Source organism: Melospiza melodia, chromosome 7 (genome assembly GCF_035770615.1).
Source record: "Melospiza melodia melodia isolate bMelMel2 chromosome 7, bMelMel2.pri, whole genome shotgun sequence".
In the NCBI taxonomy this organism is placed as follows: domain Eukaryota; kingdom Metazoa; phylum Chordata; class Aves; order Passeriformes; family Passerellidae; genus Melospiza; species Melospiza melodia.
Genome location: NC_086200.1, coordinates 28,930,132 through 28,946,809, shown reverse-complemented (window position 1 = coordinate 28,946,809; position 16,678 = coordinate 28,930,132). Strand labels below are relative to the sequence as shown.

General features: G+C 56.7%; 1 protein-coding gene across 1 annotated transcript; it reads left to right on the top strand.

Annotated features, from left to right (window-relative positions):
- The first annotated feature begins 156 nt into the window (after positions 1–156).
- On the top strand, positions 157–16,441 carry POLRMT (RNA polymerase mitochondrial). Its single transcript, XM_063160986.1, has 21 exons — positions 157–224; positions 769–864; positions 1,390–2,003; positions 3,113–3,243; positions 4,259–4,445; positions 4,868–5,017; positions 5,131–5,298; positions 5,617–5,787; positions 6,549–6,788; positions 7,360–8,139; positions 8,404–8,526; positions 10,177–10,299; positions 11,900–12,079; positions 12,175–12,261; positions 12,532–12,645; positions 13,253–13,302; positions 13,551–13,649; positions 14,189–14,261; positions 14,733–14,815; positions 15,169–15,248; positions 15,811–16,441. Exons 1-21 carry the CDS (start codon positions 167–169, stop codon positions 15,858–15,860), a joined length of 3,657 nt encoding a protein of 1,218 aa, XP_063017056.1. The 5' UTR covers positions 157–166; the 3' UTR covers positions 15,861–16,441.
- The last annotated feature ends 237 nt before the right edge of the window (positions 16,442–16,678 follow it).

The following is a 16,678-nucleotide window of genomic DNA, read 5'->3' as shown; positions in this document are numbered from 1 at the left end:
TCCTCCCGTCCCACCCCGTCGGGGCCGCCGCGGCCGCCAGGGGGCGCAGAGCGTGGCCGCGCTGCACCATGGGAGTTGTAGTCCTGCGCAGAGGGACTCGCGCTCCCGGCGTGCCCCGCGGCGGCGCGGCGCATGCGCGGGGGCGCGCGGCGCGCGTGGCCCGGGGATGTCGCTGCTGAGGCTGCGGGCGGTGCTGAGGGGCCCGGGCGGGCTGAGGGGGCCCGGTGAGCGGGAACGGGCACCGGGGGGACACCGGGGCTCCGAGGGGCATGGGGGGACCGGCGGGGACACCAGGAGAGCGGGACACGGGCGGAGTGTGCGGACGGAGCTGGGCCGGGACGCCCCACGGTGCTGAGCGTTCTGTGGGATACACCTGGAACATGGGGGGCGCTTTTTGAGTCGTGAGCACCCCAGGGGTAGAGTGGAGGCTGTGGAAGTGCTGGGATGTTGTTGCTCTTTCGGGAGCTCTGGGTCGTGTCCCAGGTATGGGATAGCACCCACATGCTCTGGGGGTCTCGGGGTGCTGCCACCCCATTGACAGCGCTGGGGTTTGTGGTGTCCCTGGGGTCGTGTTCCTTCTGAGCCTCTGGTTCCTGAGGGTGAGGGGTGGCCCTGTCCCTCCTGTGCTGCTGCTGGAGCAGCTGAGCTGAGGAACATCCCTCACTCACCCTGTCCATGCTGAGGCCATGGGGCAGAGTGGGGGACATTGAGTGTTTGAGGGTGTGGAGCTTTCTCTGACCGCCCACACCTCTGCGTTCCTCATGGCAGGGATTCCATGGAGAATCTTCAGGAGCTACTCCTCTGCCAGCACCAAGGAGAAGGCGAACAGAAATGTCCCCTGTGAGAGGACAGAGCTGCTGGAAGGTGAGTGCTGGGAGAGATGCAGTGAGCAGACAGCAGGCAGAGCAGCCTGGGCTGTTGCTTTTTCCCTGGCAGTGACACTGCTGGGTTCCAGGGGTGCTGGGGTGGGTTTCTGTATGCTGGGGTGGGTTCCTGGGTGCTGGGGTGGGCTCCAGGGATGCTGGGGTGGGTTCAGGGATGCTGGGGTGGGTTCAGAGATGCTGGGATGGGTTCCAGGGATGCTGGAGTGGGTTCCTGGGATGCTGGGGTGGGTTCCTAGGATGGGGTTCTGGGATGGGGTGGGTTCCTGTGATGCTGGAATGGGTTCCAGGGATCCTGGGGTGCATTCCAGGGGTGCTGAGGTGGGTTCCTGGTGTGCAGGTAGATCTTAGAGAGACAGAGGTTGGTGTCTCTGTTTTGGAGCCAAGAAGGGATGAAGTTCTTGTGTGAACCCTTTTTTTTGAGCCCAATCCTGGTGCTTCCAGGGTGAGGACAGGACAGAGATTTTTGCTGTGCCCTGTCTCCCATCACCTCTCTGTTTCCCACTAGTGCTGAAGGCTCGAGCCAAGCAGCTGCAGGGCAGTAGCGTCCCAGAGGTGACAGTCAGCAAAGTGGAAGTGGCTGCACTGGACAATGACAAGTTCCAGGAGGCTGTGGTCCCTGGCCCCAAGGAGAAGCAGCCCATTCCCAGGGCACAGGGTGATGGCCTGGCTCAGTCCAGCACCTGGGCCAAAAAGCTGCAGAAGGAGATGTACGGCCAGCAGCCAAAGATGAAGCAGGAGTTGGGCAGTGCTGCCTCCCAGCTGGCTCTGGAGGCCAAGGGAGAGGCCACACCCAAAACAAAAACCACACAGAGCCCAAAGATCCCAAAGACAAAAGCAGCCCCTGCCTGGACCCAGAGCTCTGGCAGCCCCCACAACAAGCCCAGGGTGGTGGAGGTGAAGGGAGCTGCAGAGCTGAAGAGGCCTCAGAAGATGCCAAAGGACACGAGCAACCAGCAGGTGCTGCAGCAGACCATCCAGGCCAACCTGGAGTGCTTCCTGTTCCTGCAGCAGGCAGAGGAGGCTGAGAGGTACCTCCTGCTGTGCCACAGCTCCCCCGTGAAGAGGAAGGTGATGGATGTGGGTGCCTTCAACATCGTCATGCGCATCTGGGCCAGGAAGGTACCAAAGCCTGCTGCCCCGGGTGGGAGAGGGGCTGGCTCGTGAGGAGCAGCCTCCAGCTGCCTTGATCTGTGCTGGTCACTGCAGCAAGTGTCCAAGCAGGGCTGCTGGCAAGGGGGACTGAGCTGGCATGAGGCCACAGATCCCTGTGAGGTGGCTTTGAGAGGAGTGGGGAAAGGGTAGGTTAGATCTGACTAAATCTGAAAAGTAGAGGGGCGTGGAGCTGTGATTTGGGGGGTGTTTGTGTCGGTGTGCTCAGCCTCCTTTCCCACTGGCTACAGTGTCCACAGCCCCTTTCCCTTCTCAGTGACTGCATGGCCTCCTTTCCTTTCTCAGTGTGCACAGCCTTCTTCCCTTAGTGTCCACAGCCCCTTTCCCTTCTCAGTGTCCACAGCCCCTTTCCCTTCTCAGTGTCCACAGCCCCTTTCCCTTCTCAGTGTCCACAGCCCCTTTCCCTTCTCCATGTCCACAGCCTCCTTCCTTTCTCAATGTCTACAGCCCCTTTCCCTTCTCACTCCTTCCTTTTTCAGTGTCCACAGCCCCCTTCCCTTCTCAGTGACCCCAGCCTCCTTTCCTTTCTCCATGTCCACAGCCTCCTTCCTTTCTCAGTGTGCACAACCCCCTTCTCAGTGTCCACAGCCCCTTTCCCTTCTCACTCCTTCCTTTCTCAGTGAACCCAGCCTCCTTTCTTTTCTCAATGTCCACGGCCCCCTTCCCTTCTTGGTGTGCACAGCCTTCTCCCCTTCTCACTCCTTCCCTTCTCAGTGACTCCCTTCCCTTCCCTTCCCTTCCCTTCCCTTCCCTTCCCTTCCCTTCCCTTCCCTTCCCTTCCCTTCCCTTCCCTTCCCTTCCCTTCCCTTCCCTTCCCTTCCCTTCCCTTCCCTTCCCTTCCCTTCCCTTCCCAAACCTTCCCAAACCTTCCCAAACCTTCCCAAACCTTCCCAAACCTTCCCAAACCTTCCCAAACCTTCCCTTCCCAAACCTTCCCAAACCTTCCCAAACCTTCCCAAACCTTCCCTTCCCAAACCTTCCCAAACCTTCCCTTCCCAGTGACCCCAGCCCCCTTTTCCTTCTCAGTGACCCCATTTTCCTTCCCCTCTCTCCTGCAGGGCTCTTTGAACCGCCTGGAGCGATTGTTTTCCATCCTGGAGGCTGCAGGTCTCCAGCCCAACCTGGACTCCTATGCCACAGCCCTGGAGTGTGCAGGAAGGACCCAGTCACCTGCCAAAGCTGTCCTGAGGTAACACCTGCCTCAGGAGCTCCACATGCTGGCACATGCACTGGGTTGGGGTCAGGAAGAGCTGTCCCCTCTGTGTGCCCACCTGGATGCTCTGAGCCACTTCCCATGGCCAGATTTTGGGGTGGGTGGAGCACATTCCCTGCCACCCCCACTGCTGGGGAGTTTGTGTGAGGTTGTGCAGGGAGAGGAGATGTGGAAGGTGTGAACAGGCACTGTTCCCCCCAGAGCTGGGCTGGGAGAGGCCCTCTCCAGTCAGGGATTCCTTGGTTCCACAGCCATCCCAGACATCTCACTTCTGCTCCCTCTGTTGCTGCCTGGCGGGAATGGCTTGGCTCCTTGCTTTATTTTATGGCTCCTCTGTTTGTTTTTGTGGCCCTTCTGTGGGGTTTGCCCATTTTGGTGGGCTCAGTCACACAGCTGGTTCCTGCAGAGCTCTCCAGAGGAGCTTGGTCAGGAGATTCAGGGTAGATTTTATAGAGAATAATGGACAGGAAAGTGTCAGTGCTAAAGATAGCAAGGTAGGATGGTAGATTTCATGGACAGGAAAGTGTCAGTGCTAAAGGGAGCAGCTCAAAGAGCCCTGGAAGATCCCACAGGCTGGGCTTAGGGGCAGTGCCTGAGGCTGGAGGCACAGCCAGCTCCTCTCAGAGGATGGAGAAAGCTTCTGATGCACTCGTGTGAACCTCAGGGATGTATCACTGCTCTCTGTCCTCTGGCTGCTGACACACTCTATCTGCCTTGAGGGAATATCTCCAGTCAGCTGCCTCTGAGGGGGCTGTGCTGGACGTGTGGAGCTGTGGCAGGGCAGCACAGGCTGTGGGGCTGCCTGTGGGCAGCTGCAGAGGCCTCCCTGCCCAGGAAGCTCTGCAGCAGTGCAGGCTGAGGGATGGACACCTGATCCCTGTAACCTGAGGCTGCTGGTGACCTTGTGGGACAGGCTGTGCTGAGGCAGCTCCTCTACAACATGCTCAGGCCCCTGGGGAAGATCCAGCCTGTCCTGTCTGCCCCTCCTCAGATACCTGCAGCAGCTGAACAGCAGTGGCTTCCATGTGGATGAGCTCTTCCAAAAGTGCCTGTTTGAGGAAGATGAGAAGGAGAAGGTGCTGTTTGCCATCAGGACTGTCCAGCCCAACTACCAGCTGCCTCCTCCACCCAGCCCCAAGATCAGCAAGTCTTCTCTGCTCCAGGACTTCTATTCCAGAGTAAGCCACAGTGCTCAGGGAGGTGTTGAAGGTGGGAGGTGTTGAAGGTGTTCTTAGGTACAGCCCAGGGGAGGGCTAGAAAGAAAAAACTTTTTAACCTGATCTGTGCCCAATAACCCACAGAAAACATTGAATGGATGACATTACTAATATTAATACCTAAGAGGAACAGCAAAGCAGAGGGTTTGCAGGGGGCTGGAGATGGCCTGCATGCATGGGAGGGGGTACTTGCAGAGGTGCATAACACAAGGAGCAGAGCAGCCTCTGGGATTTGGGTGTGAGAGACCTCTGGGCCCAGAGATCCCAGCGAGGTGCTTTCAACCCAGAATTGTACCACAATGGTTCCTCTTGCAGGGAAGCTGGGAGAATGAGCATGGCTTCTCCTCCCAGTTTTGGCACTGACTGCCTCTCTGCCATTGCAGGAGACGATGGGGGTGTACCCCAAGCTGGATTTCTCCGTGCAGGAGCTGCAGGAGCGCTTCCAGCAGCAGCTGCACATGGAGCTGAAGAACACCGTGACCATCGAGTCCGTGGAGGCAGCCAAGCCCCTGACCCCACAGGCCATCAAAGCGGTAAAGTTTGGGTTTGGGACAGCCCTCAGGACCTGTGGGTGAGAGCTGAGGCTCCATGAGGTAGAGAGCAGGCTGCTCATGCTGACCAGCTCCCTTCCTTCCTTTTCCTGCAGCGTGAGCTGCTGGGCACGCTGCGCTCGCAGTGGCGCGATGCCATCCTGCAGGCCCTGCACAACTCCAAGCGCAGCATGGCCAGGCCCAAGAGGATGTCCAAGTACAACGTCCTCTACCCCTACCTGTGTCTGCTGCCAGATGAGGAGTATGTGGACATCATGCTGCAGGTAGGAGCCTGCCCTACCCTCCCAGGAGTGGGGCTGGACTGTCAGCATGGGGGTGTCACAGAGCACTAATGTCCCACTTGAGCAGAATTGGGATTTCCTGAGAGGTTTATGAGGTTATTAACTTCAGGCTGTCTGCTCCTTTTGCAGAGCAGCCAGAGAAATCCATGCTCTGTCCTGGTTGTTTTTCCTTCCTCACCATCTGTTCAGTATCATGGAAATCAGCATCTTTCTGTGCTCCCTGCACAGCAGCTTTAACTTCTGTTCTTTCTGCTGCATCTCTCTGTTCCTCCTTCCTAAGACCCTTTTTGCCTTTCCCAGATCCTCAATGACCTGTCTCCACAAGGTGAGTCCCTGGCAGTGCTGGCCAGGGAGCTGGGCTCCAAGGTCTATGACAGGTACATCATCCAGAGGAAGCTGCACAGTGGCCAGCTGGAGAAGGTGCAGCAGATCTATGAGAGCTACATCCAGCTGCTGGCAAAGGACAGCCAGGTAGGAGCCCTTGGGGCCAGGAGTCCATGCAGGAAAGCTCTGGGGCTTTGCAGGGCATGAGAGGACAAGAGGGGAGAAGGGGCCAAGCCTGCTGCTCTGGGTAGGTGAGCAGGTTGTTCTCAGAGCTGGGTGCTCGTAGGGGCAGGCAGGGCTGCAGTCTGGGCAGGATGATGTGGGGACAGGGTGTCAGCACTGGGCTGTGGTGCAGTGCCACTGTTCCCATTCTCACTGTTGGGCTCAGCCCACCCTTGTGACCGTGTTCACAGGGGTCTTAGGATGTGGGAAGAGATGAGGATCTGACTCCGTGTTTCATAAGGTTTGATTTATTATTTTATGATATATATTATATTAAAGCTATACTAAAAGAATAGAAGAAAAGGTTTCATCAGAAGGCTAGCTAAGAATAGAAAGGAATGATAACAAAGGTTTGTGGCTCAGACTCTCTGTCTGAGCCAGCTGACTGTGACTGGCCATTAATTAGAAGCAACCACATGAGCCAATCACAGATGCACCTGTTGCATTCCACAGCAGCAGATAATCATTGTTTACATTTTGTTCCTGAGGCCTCCCAGCTTCTCAGGAGAAAAAATCCTAAGGAAAGGATTTTTCATAAAAGGTGTCTGTGACACAGCCTCCTCAGCCCTCCTTCCCCAAACACCTCTATCAGGAAGGACCTTTGGGGACACAAAGATAGGAGATTCCTTCTCAGGGCCATATCTCAGGTAGATTGATCCACTCCAGCTGTCTGTATTTTCTCCCAGCCTAAGCAGTACTTGCCACGGGAATACTGGGAGAAGCTGGTGGCAGAAGCAGGCTTTGGGCCTTCCCTCAACCTGAAGTCCTGCACGTGGCCCTGTGTGCTCCTCATGCGCCTGGGCATGCACATGCTGGAGCTCCTGGTGAAGGCTGTGAAGGTGCCCAGGAACATCCTCAATCGTCGCCTGGAGTCCAAGCCTATCCCCGTCCTCTACCACGTCTACTCCTTCTACAGTAACTGGCAGGTGAGCCTCATCCTGGGGGCTCCTGTGCAGGGCTCCCCTTTCTCAAAATCAGACCCTTGCAAGGCTCTTTTGTGTCCTTGCTGCCATTCCTGCTCAGGGATGCTTTAGGAGCCCTTGATTCTTCATTCTCAGAAGGAGGTGAGGCTTTCTGTTCCAGAGTGGATGTAGATTGTTATTGGGATTAGGCTGATAAGAAGGAAGTTTTGACTGTGTTTGTAATTGTGTTCTTGAGGTTGTTGGATAGAAGTGGAAATAGGATGGGGGTGGAGAGGGTTACTAGGGTTAAGAGTATGAATGTGGTTAGGACTGGTGAGAGGTTCATTACTTTCACTTGGACTTGCACCAAGATGAGTGGCTCCTAAAACCACTGGATTACTATTGTCCTTTGAAAGTAAGGAGACTGAGGTTTTATACTCAGATAGCAGAGTTAGCAGTTCTTGCTGATTTTACCTCTCCTCAGCAGGTGAGAAGGGTTTAACCTTACTTGGCATGATCCTTGTGGGATGTCTGACTGACCACAGGCTCTCCCACACTCCAGCCCTAACCCTCTGCTGCTGATCCTCCTCTCCAGGTCGGGCTGATAAGGCCCCATCCCATCTTCTCCCAGCTCGTGTCGAACGCTGCAGAGACCACGCTGACCTTCAACTCCTCTGCCATGCCCATGCTGTGCCCCCCTGTGCCCTGGACCTCCCCCACTTTTGGTGCCTTTGTCCTCAGTGACACCAAACTGATGCGTTTCATGGATGACACCACCCACCACCAGCTGCTGCTGGAGCAGTGTCCCCTGGTGAACCTGCACCCCGTGCTGGATGCCCTCAACCAGCTGGGCAACTGTGCCTGGAAGATCAACCAGCCAGTGCTGGATATCATCATCTCCATCTTCAATGACAAAGGGGATGAGAAGCTGGACATCCCACCACCCCTCTCTGAGGCTCCCAAGCCTCCCACTCCTCCTGGCAATTCCTCCACCTGGAGCAAATCCTTCAAGCACGAGGTGTTCCTGTGCAAGAAGAAGGCTGCAGAGATGCACAGCCTGCGCATGGATGCTCTCTACAAGCTCTCCATTGCCAACTATGTCAGGGACAAGGTGTTCTGGTTCCCTCACAACATGGATTTCCGTGGCAGGACTTACCCATGCCCACCCTATTTCAACCACCTGGGGAACGATGTCACCAGGGCCATCCTGCTGTTTGCAGAGGGGAGGCCACTGGGCCCCAAGGGACTTGACTGGCTGAAGATCCACCTCATCAACCTGACAGGGCTGAAGAAGAAGAATGCCTTGCAGGAGAGGCTGGAGTATGCCAATGAAATCATGGAGGACATCCTGGACTCGGCTGACCACCCGCTCACGGTACGTGAAGTAAAATAAAATGGAAATCAGAATGGATTTTGTAACAAAAACATTAGGAAAGATGTTTGAGAGGTAAAAAGGGAGAAGGCAAATAACCTAAATTCCTAAATAACCTGTTCCTGTCTGAAAACATGATGGGAAGTGGAGGCATGGTGGGGAGGTGCTGTACCCAGTGTACCCCAGGTGCTCAGGGGCTCCTGCTTGTGATTTGAGGTGCACAGGAGCATTGCCTGCTCCCACCAGCCTGGCCTTTCTCATTCCCAGGGCAGGAAGTGGTGGATGGACACAGATGAGCCCTGGCAAGCCTTGGCATGCTGTATGGAAATCGCCAAAGCCTCGAGGTCCCCAGACCCTGCAGCCTACATCTCTCACTTCCCAGTTCACCAGGTAGGAGCCTGGCAGATCCTCCTTCCCAGTTCACCAGGTAGGAGCCTGGCAGATCCTCCTTCCCAGTTCACCAGGTAGGAGCCTGGCAGATCCTCACAGCCTGTGTGAGGCTCAGCAGGGCAGGGAAGGAGCATCCAGGTCTCCAGCTCTGCAATCCCTGCTCCACGTGGCTGGGTTTTCTTAGGAATAGAAATGCAGTGTGGGGCATTTTGGCATGAGAACTCTGGTGATTTGCTGCTGCCTGCAGCCATCCATGAGCTGGAACATCTGAGGGCTGCCTCACTTCCCTTGGCTCGAGCAGAGCCCAGCTGGGAGCTCGCTGGCAGCTGCTGCAGGGTGAGAGCCAGGCCAGTGTCACCTTCTGCAGGCACAGGATCAGGACTGGAAGCTGGCCCAGCAGGGCAACACCTGGCTGGCTGGAATGCTCAGAGCTGTGCTTTGGAGGCCTTTCTCCACTCCTGCTCTGTGCCTGAAGCCAAGCAGCTCTGCAAGAGGCAATATGTAAGGTCTGGAACTCTGAGGAAGGGCACAGGGACAGATGTGATTGTCCCCCACCTTCAGTGGCCTGTCACAATGTGCCCTGTGCCTGCTCAGGTGCTCCCTGAAGGCACCTGTCCCCCCTGGCTGCCCAGCTTTGAGGCTGATAGTGGCCATAGGTGAGGGGTGGCTGCTCCTTTTTCTTTTGAGGAGATCAGGTGGCCATGACTGAGTGAGGAGGGCAGCAATTTTTCTGCCTGGAATATACATGAGACAGTCAGGTCTGATATTTTGATGACAACAAAAGGTCAAGAGAGCAGCTGGGGGCGTGTGGAGGGTGCAGTTTATGAAATATCATCAGCAAGGACTTCTGGAAGGTGCCAGAGTCTCGTTCAGCCTGAGTCATCAGTGCTCAATTAACAGAGCCATCAGGTCCTGGTGCTGCCTTTCCACACTGCAGGGAGTGGGGAGAGAAAGGGGGCCCTGCTTGAGGAACCTGACAGTCCTGGGGTGTCTGGGAGATCCTGAGCACAGGGGGACAGGAACAGCAGCACATCTGTGAGAAACTGCACTGCCATCACAGTGCAGTCTGGGGAGAACCAAGATGTTCCTGCACCATCCTTCAGGTCCTGTCTGTCCCACCTGGGCTGCTCTTGGTTCCAGCAGGGCTGCAAGGGCAGCTGCTGTGGCAGACATTCACTGTGCCTCTGGTGCAGCTTTGGGAAATCTGGGTGGGAGCTGGTTTCTGTTTTCAGAGCCAGCTGGGGCTTCCTGGGGGATCTCTGCCTTTTCCTGCCTCTGATCCCACTGCTGAGGTTGTTTTGACTGCTGCCTCTTGGGGCTGCTTTTAGCATCCCAGATATATTCGGTGTTTTCCCAATTTTCTGGTTTTCAGTGTTTCCACAGAGCTCTGATGTCTTTGGAAACCCACAGAGGTTGAGATGTGAGGTTTCTGATTTTAAACCTCCCAGGTCACAGCAGTTGGGGATGGACTCAGGCAGGAAACCTGTCCAGAAGGCAAATGGTCACTGCTGGGAGATGGTCACTGCTCTGAAGAGTGGGGAGGGGAAATAAAAACCACCTGAGGCCGGGGTGGCTGTGCATGGGGAGGGGGCAGATGAGCAGGGCTCTGTCCATGCATTAACCCCTTGCTTCCTGGTGCTCTCCCTGCAGGATGGCTCCTGCAATGGGCTGCAGCACTATGCAGCGCTCGGCCGGGACCTCAGCGGCGCTGCCTCCGTCAACCTGGTGCCCTGTGGGCTCCCTCAGGATGTCTACAGTGCAGTGGCCCAGCAGGTGAGGCTCTGTGGGGACACACAGGGTCCTTTTGGACCTGCCTCCTCCTCTTGGTGTGCACAGGGTGTCACCTCCCAAGGAGAAAGGTGGGGATGAGTGTGCAGAGAGCTGGGGAGGCATGAGTGGATCTGACTGGAAATCTGTCCTCGTGGAGAAATCCCCTCTGTGTTCTGCTGTCATCACTAGTCCTGAATGAAGCCTGGGAGGACTAGGCTGAAGAGGTGGAAGAGAGCAAGGGATGCTCCTCATCTCTTGGTTACAGCTGGCTGGCCCATGGGTTGTGAGATTTTTCTTCCTTGAGCTGAGTTGGAAGGAGTGGGTAGAGATTCAGCCTTGGTCCTGCTACAAAGTCTTTGGTTTCTTTGCAAGATGTGATGTGAAATTTTTCACTGGGAGAGTGCTGAGAGGCTCATTCAGGTGGCATTGGACCCTGCATCTCCCATTGGGTCTCAGCAGGTTTTCTCCAGAGAGCAGGAAGAGTTCATGGGGGTGCAGAATTGGCTCAGTTATCACTGGGGGGCAGAGGCAGGAGAACCAAAGCTCTGAGGCACAGTCAAGCTGTGTCCTTGTCCCAGCTGGCACCAAGGGACAGGGCTGAGGCTGCAGGGGACACTCTGCAGGCACTGTTATCCATGCTGGATCCCTTCAGTAGGTGCCTTCTCTTATGCAGGGTGGTGAAAATGGGCTGAAGGGATCCTGATGGGAGCTTGGGACAGGCAGTGCCCAGCTGGGAGGGTCTCACCAGCCACAGAGGGGGCTCCAGCCAGCGTGGCTCATGCCAGCCCTGACTAGAGGCACTCTGCTCAGGTGGAGGAGTTTCAGAAGAAGTTCTAAAGCAGCAGGGAAGGCTCTGCAGGCACTGTTATCCATGCTGGATCCCTTCAGGAGCTGCTTTCTGTTATGCAGAGTGGGGAAAATGGGCTGCAGGGATCCTGAGGGCAGGCAGTGCCCAGCTGGGAGGCTCCTACAGGCCTGCAGCCAGTGTGGCTCATGCCAGCCCTGACTAGAGGCACTCTGCTCAGGGGGAGGAGTTTCAGAAGAAGTTCCAAGGCAGCAGGGAGGGATCCTGATGGGAGCTTGAGCCAGGCAGTGCCCAGCTGAGAAGGTCCCCAACCACAGAGGGGGCTCCAGCCAGCGTGGCTCATGCCAGCCCTGACTAGAGGCATTCTGCTCAGGTGGAGGAGTTTCAGAAGAAGTTCTAAAGCAGCAGGGAAGGCTCTGCAGGCACTGGATTCCTTCAGCTGGTGCCTTCTGTTATCGAGGGTGGGGAAAATGGGCTGCAGGGATCCTGCTGGCAGCTTGAGCCAGGCAGTGCCCAGCTGGGAGGCTCCTACAGGCCTCCAGCCAGCGTGGCTCATGCCAGTCCTGACTAGAGGCATTCTGCTCAGGTGGAGGAGTTTCAGAAGAAGTTCTAAAGCAGCAGGGAAGGCTCTGCAGGCACTGAATTCCTTCAGCTGGTGCCTTCTGTTATCCAGGGTGGGGAAAATGGGCTGCAGGGATCCTGCTGGCAGCTTGAGCCAGGCAGTGCCCAGCTGGGAGGCTCCTACAGGCCTCCAGCCAGCGTGGCTCATGCCAGTCCTGACTAGAGGCACTCTCTCAGGTGGAGGAGTTTCGGAAGAAGGATGCTGAGAGGGGTTTGAAGATTGCCCAGGTGCTGCAGGGCTTCATCAGCCGCAAGGTGGTGAAGCAGACGGTGATGACGGTCGTGTACGGGGTCACGCGCTACGGCGGCCGCCTGCAGATCGAGAAACGCCTCAAGGAGATCGATGAGTTCCCCGAGGTACCATTGCTGTGTGTCCCCCCTCCCTGGGTCCTGGCACTTTCCTCTTTTTGGCTGTCCCTTTGTATGACCCGTGGCTCCCTGCTCTGTGCCAGGAGTATTTGTGGGAAGCATCTCATTATCTGGTGAAGCAGGTGTTCAACAGCATCAAGGAGATGTTCTCAGCAACTCGAGATATCCAGGTAGGGAGCCTGTTGCCCTTTATTTCCACTTTTTCTCCTTCCCTGGTCCATTTATGCATGGACAAGGGGATGCTCCATGGGGAAAGATGGTTCTCCTGGCTCCTGGCCCAGCGAGGATCCTCCTGCCCCAGCCCAGAGGTGTGGGATTGTGCCAAACCCCCCAGTAAGCCCTGGGGAGTTCTGTGGCAGGAGTGAGGGTGGCCTGTGCTGGGAGGGGATGGGGTCTCCCAGCTCCACACTAACTCAGCTCCTTCCTCTCCTTTTCTGAAGAACTGGCTGACAGAGAGTGCCAAGCTCATTGCCCAGTCAGGCCGGACAGTGGAGTGGGTCACACCTCTGGGGCTGCCCATCATCCAGCCCTACTATCGCTCCAGGTCCACTGTGGTGAGTGTCCAGGGGCAGGACTGATGGCCCCCACCCTCCCTGTGCCATGGTGGGAGCAGGGAGAGGACAGCCTGGGCTCCAGTGGCAGGTTTCATGGTCCCCATCCTCCCTGTGCCATGGTGGGAGCAGGGAAAACACAGCCTGGGCTAAGGCTTGGCAGGTTGGCATCACTGGTGGGTGAGCCTGCAGAGCAGGTAGGATCCCCGAGTGCAGGCACATCCTCCAGCCTCATGGCTCCCTGCAGAGCCTGGAGTGTGTGGGTGAGCTGCTGAGGAAGCTCTGTGGCTCCATCCCACTCAGGCAGCTGGGGCACGGGCCGTTCCCCGCTCTGAGAGCCTCCTCAGGGCTCCTGTGACTCAGTCTCAGTGCTGGCACCTCCCACGTGCTGCTGTGCTGACTCACAGCCCCCCAGCCCAGCTCCTTCCTGGGCCAGTTCACCCTGAGAGGGTGAAGGGGTTCAGATGCCTGCCAGAAGCCTCAGGAGGGGAGCTGGGCAAAGTGTCACTGGGCAGTGGCACTGCTGTGGTGCTGGGACACTCTGGAGAGGCACAGGAGGGGGGCAGTGCCCAGCCCAGCAGGGTGACACTGGTGCCCTCTCTCCCCACAGCTGAATTGTGGCATGCAGCGCTTGAGTGTGAAAACCCCCAACAGCAGCCAGTAAGTACAAAGCCATGGCCTGCACCAGCCTGTGCTCTGGGGATAAAGCTTTCCTATCAGGGAAGCTGTCAGGGAGTGCCAGAGCTCCTGTTATGGCTCCTGAGCTGCAGAAAGACAGAGCAGCAGGGCTTGGGGCTCTACAGGGCAGCCCCCTCACCCCCAGGCTGGGTGTCACCATCTCTGTGCCAGTGCTGTCATCTCTGGCCCTGAAATGCCCCAGCTCCTCTGTGCCCTGCTTTGTCCTGCAGGAAACCTGACACTGTGAAGCAGAAGAATGCCTTTCCCCCCAACTTCATCCACTCTCTGGACTCCACACACATGATGCTCACAGCACTGCACTGCCTCAGGTAGGGAGTGGGCAGCTGGGCTCCTCTCACCTGGCTCAGAACTCTTCTGGAAGAAAATTTTTGGGGCAAAGCATCACATGGGACTGAGGAGTCCATGGTGGGTGGGAATTTGGGGCTCCTGGCAGAGAAGGAAAGGAGGCAGCAGGACAGGGATATCCTGGAATTGGGAACTCCCTCTGAAAAGCTGCTATGCAGGGAGTCTCCCTCTTGTGTGGGGATGCTCCTGTCCCAGCCAGAGGTTCTACATGGGGTGGGTCCATCACACAGAGGGGTCTCAGCTCTGCTTCATGGCTCCTCTGCCATGGACTCTCTTGGGAGAGAATTTTTGGGGCAAAACATCACATGGGACTGAGGAACCCCTGGTGGGTGGGAATATGGGGCTCCTGGCAGAGAAGGAAAGGAGGAAGCAGGACAAGGACAGGGAGATCCTGGAATTGGGAACTCCCTCTGAAAAGCTGCTGTGCAGGGGGTCCCCCTCTTGATTGGGGTCACACAGAGGGGTCCCAGCTCTGCCTCATGGCTCCTCTGCCCCCTCCCAGGAAGGGCCTGACCTTCGTCTCAGTCCATGACTGCTACTGGACTCACGCGCTCACCGTGGATGTCATGAACCAGGTAAAAGTGTCCTCCTGGCTCCCTTGGGAGCAAATCTTGCTGATCTGTGCTCTGTGCCCACGCCAGGCCTCGCCTCCCCTGGGCTTTGCTCCATAGGCTGATTGATTCACCCTGAGGTGAGGTGAGCCTGGGATGTTTGCTGGCGGTCACAGCTGATTTCATGGTACCCATTCTCCTCCCACTCTGCAGGGAGTGTGTGGGAGAATCTGTGGAAACAGGGAATAAACAGCCCAGAGTCCACAGATTCTGGCAGCCAGTGCCCCTGCCCTGCCCTGGGTCCTTCCCAAGGCCTTTTGTGCTAATGAGGGTCGACCTGTGCTTCACACCTCCCCAGGCTGATTCCCTTCACCCTTGTCTGGCAGTTCCCCCTTCCCACTCCTGCTGCTCTCCCTGCCCCTCACCTCTGACCTGTCACTGGAAGGAGAGAAAACACCTGCTAAGCTGCTCCTCCCTGTTGTCTCCCTGGGTCAGGTCTGTCGGCAGCAGTTTGTGGCTCTGCACAGCGAGAAGATTCTGCAGGATCTGTCTGAGTTCATGCTGGAGAAGTACTGCAGGTATTCCTGACCTGTTGGGTTTTCCCTTCCACCTCACAGAGGTCATGAGCAGGTGCTCACAGATTGTGTCACCTGCCTGGGTGGGGAAGCTGTCCTTCCTTCTTGCTTGACACACAAATCACCTTCAAAAGCTGTGTAAAACCCAAGGGTTCTTCACTCTCTTGCTGCAGAACCAGGGGAGGGTTTGGCAGCCTTAAAGCCTGGCCTGGGCTGCTAGGGCTGAGCTCCTGCTCTCACTCTGGGGTGCCTGGTCTGTTTTGGAAGAGCTGAATCCTGTTGTCAGAGGCTGCATTAGGGAGTAGAGGAGGGTGTGCCTGGTTCCAGATAACCTGTGTTTATTTGCTTCCTTCTAGTTCATCCAGCTCCAGCACAGAGCCCATAGCCCACTGGCAGAAGAGACTGAAGGAGCAGCTGTCAAATGTCCCCAGCACAGGTAGGAGCATGGGGCAGGAACATGCACAGCTCAGGAGCATTTTGGAAACAAGGGGAATGAGATGGAGTGGCCCCCAAAACCACCAAAAGGCAAAAAGGCAGAGCTGTCTCCTTGGATCAGGTTTCCTCTCCTGCAGTGCCATGGGGCAGAGCAGTCCAGCATGTCCACATTCCCCTGTAGCATTCCTGTCAGTGCTCCCTGCCGTCCTCCCTGCGTCCCTGGGATTTCCCCCAGGCTGACCCAGCTCTTCCCATCCTGCTCTTGTTCTGCTCCCATCTGTTTCCAACCCTGAGCATTTGCTCAGAGATGGGAGCGAGGGCCTGGGCATGGTAATTGCCAGGATCTAGATGATATACATGCAATGGGATTAAGGCAATTAGTTTAACTCCTTCTAATCCCTCAGCCCTGTGTCTGCCAGGCCATCTGGCTCTGCCTGACCTCTCTCTGGAGTGGCTCCATGGGCAGCACAGTGCAGGGGCAGGGATCCTTCATACATTGAACCCACTTCCCTCCCTTTGTCCATCCCCACATCACTCTCTGCCCTCTCCTTTGCTCCCCTCAGGTGAATTCAACCTGAAGCAAGTGATGGATTCCACATATTTCTTCAGCTGAGCCTGGCAGCCCACAGGGCCCTGGGATAGCTCTGGACCTGCAGCCATGGTGGGCACTGGCCTGCAATGCTCTTGTGTCCCACATCTCACAGGGAAGAAGCTGCAGCCTCCAGCCCTGCCTCACTCTGAGGTGCTGGGGCAAACTGGAAGGGGACAGGGGCTCTGCACTGTTTGCTGTCACTGCTGTCCCAGCACAGGGACAGGGCACCAAGCCCTGCAGAGGGCTGCAGCTCTGGGCTCGGGGCAAATGAGTGGCAGGAGCCCGGGTGGCTCCCCTCAGCTTCACCCCAGTGCTGTGAGCATGGCCTGGTGCCTGTCCTGGGGTGCTGTCCCTCTTCTTCCCTCTCCATCAGCAGGGTTTCAAATTTGGCAGGGCAGGCAACTCTTGGCCACAGGGCAGGTGCTGCTCTGTGCTCTGCTCCAGCTCTGGGCACTGTCCTCACTCTCATAGCACAGCTCTGCTCTTCACTCTCTTCTGCAGGGATGAGTTTTGCTGCTGCTCATGGGCTCAGGCAGGGAAAATCACTAACTTGGGGGTCAACGTGTACAATATTGTAAATAAAATGGTTTTTTGAAATATAAGATGGGACCTGTGTCCTCTGAAATCTTTGCCAGGGGCACAGGGAGGTGGGATTGCTGCCTCCCAGTCTGGCCCTGTTCTGCTGACTGGCTGGGCACAGGGTGTCACATTCTGAAAATGCTTTTGTAGCAGAAACATGGAATTGTGCCAGTGCAGCTACAGCGGGAGTTGGACTCTCACAGGGACCAACTGCAGCTTTTCCAAGGAGGACCCTCCCTTTCTCACCGGACTGTGGCTTC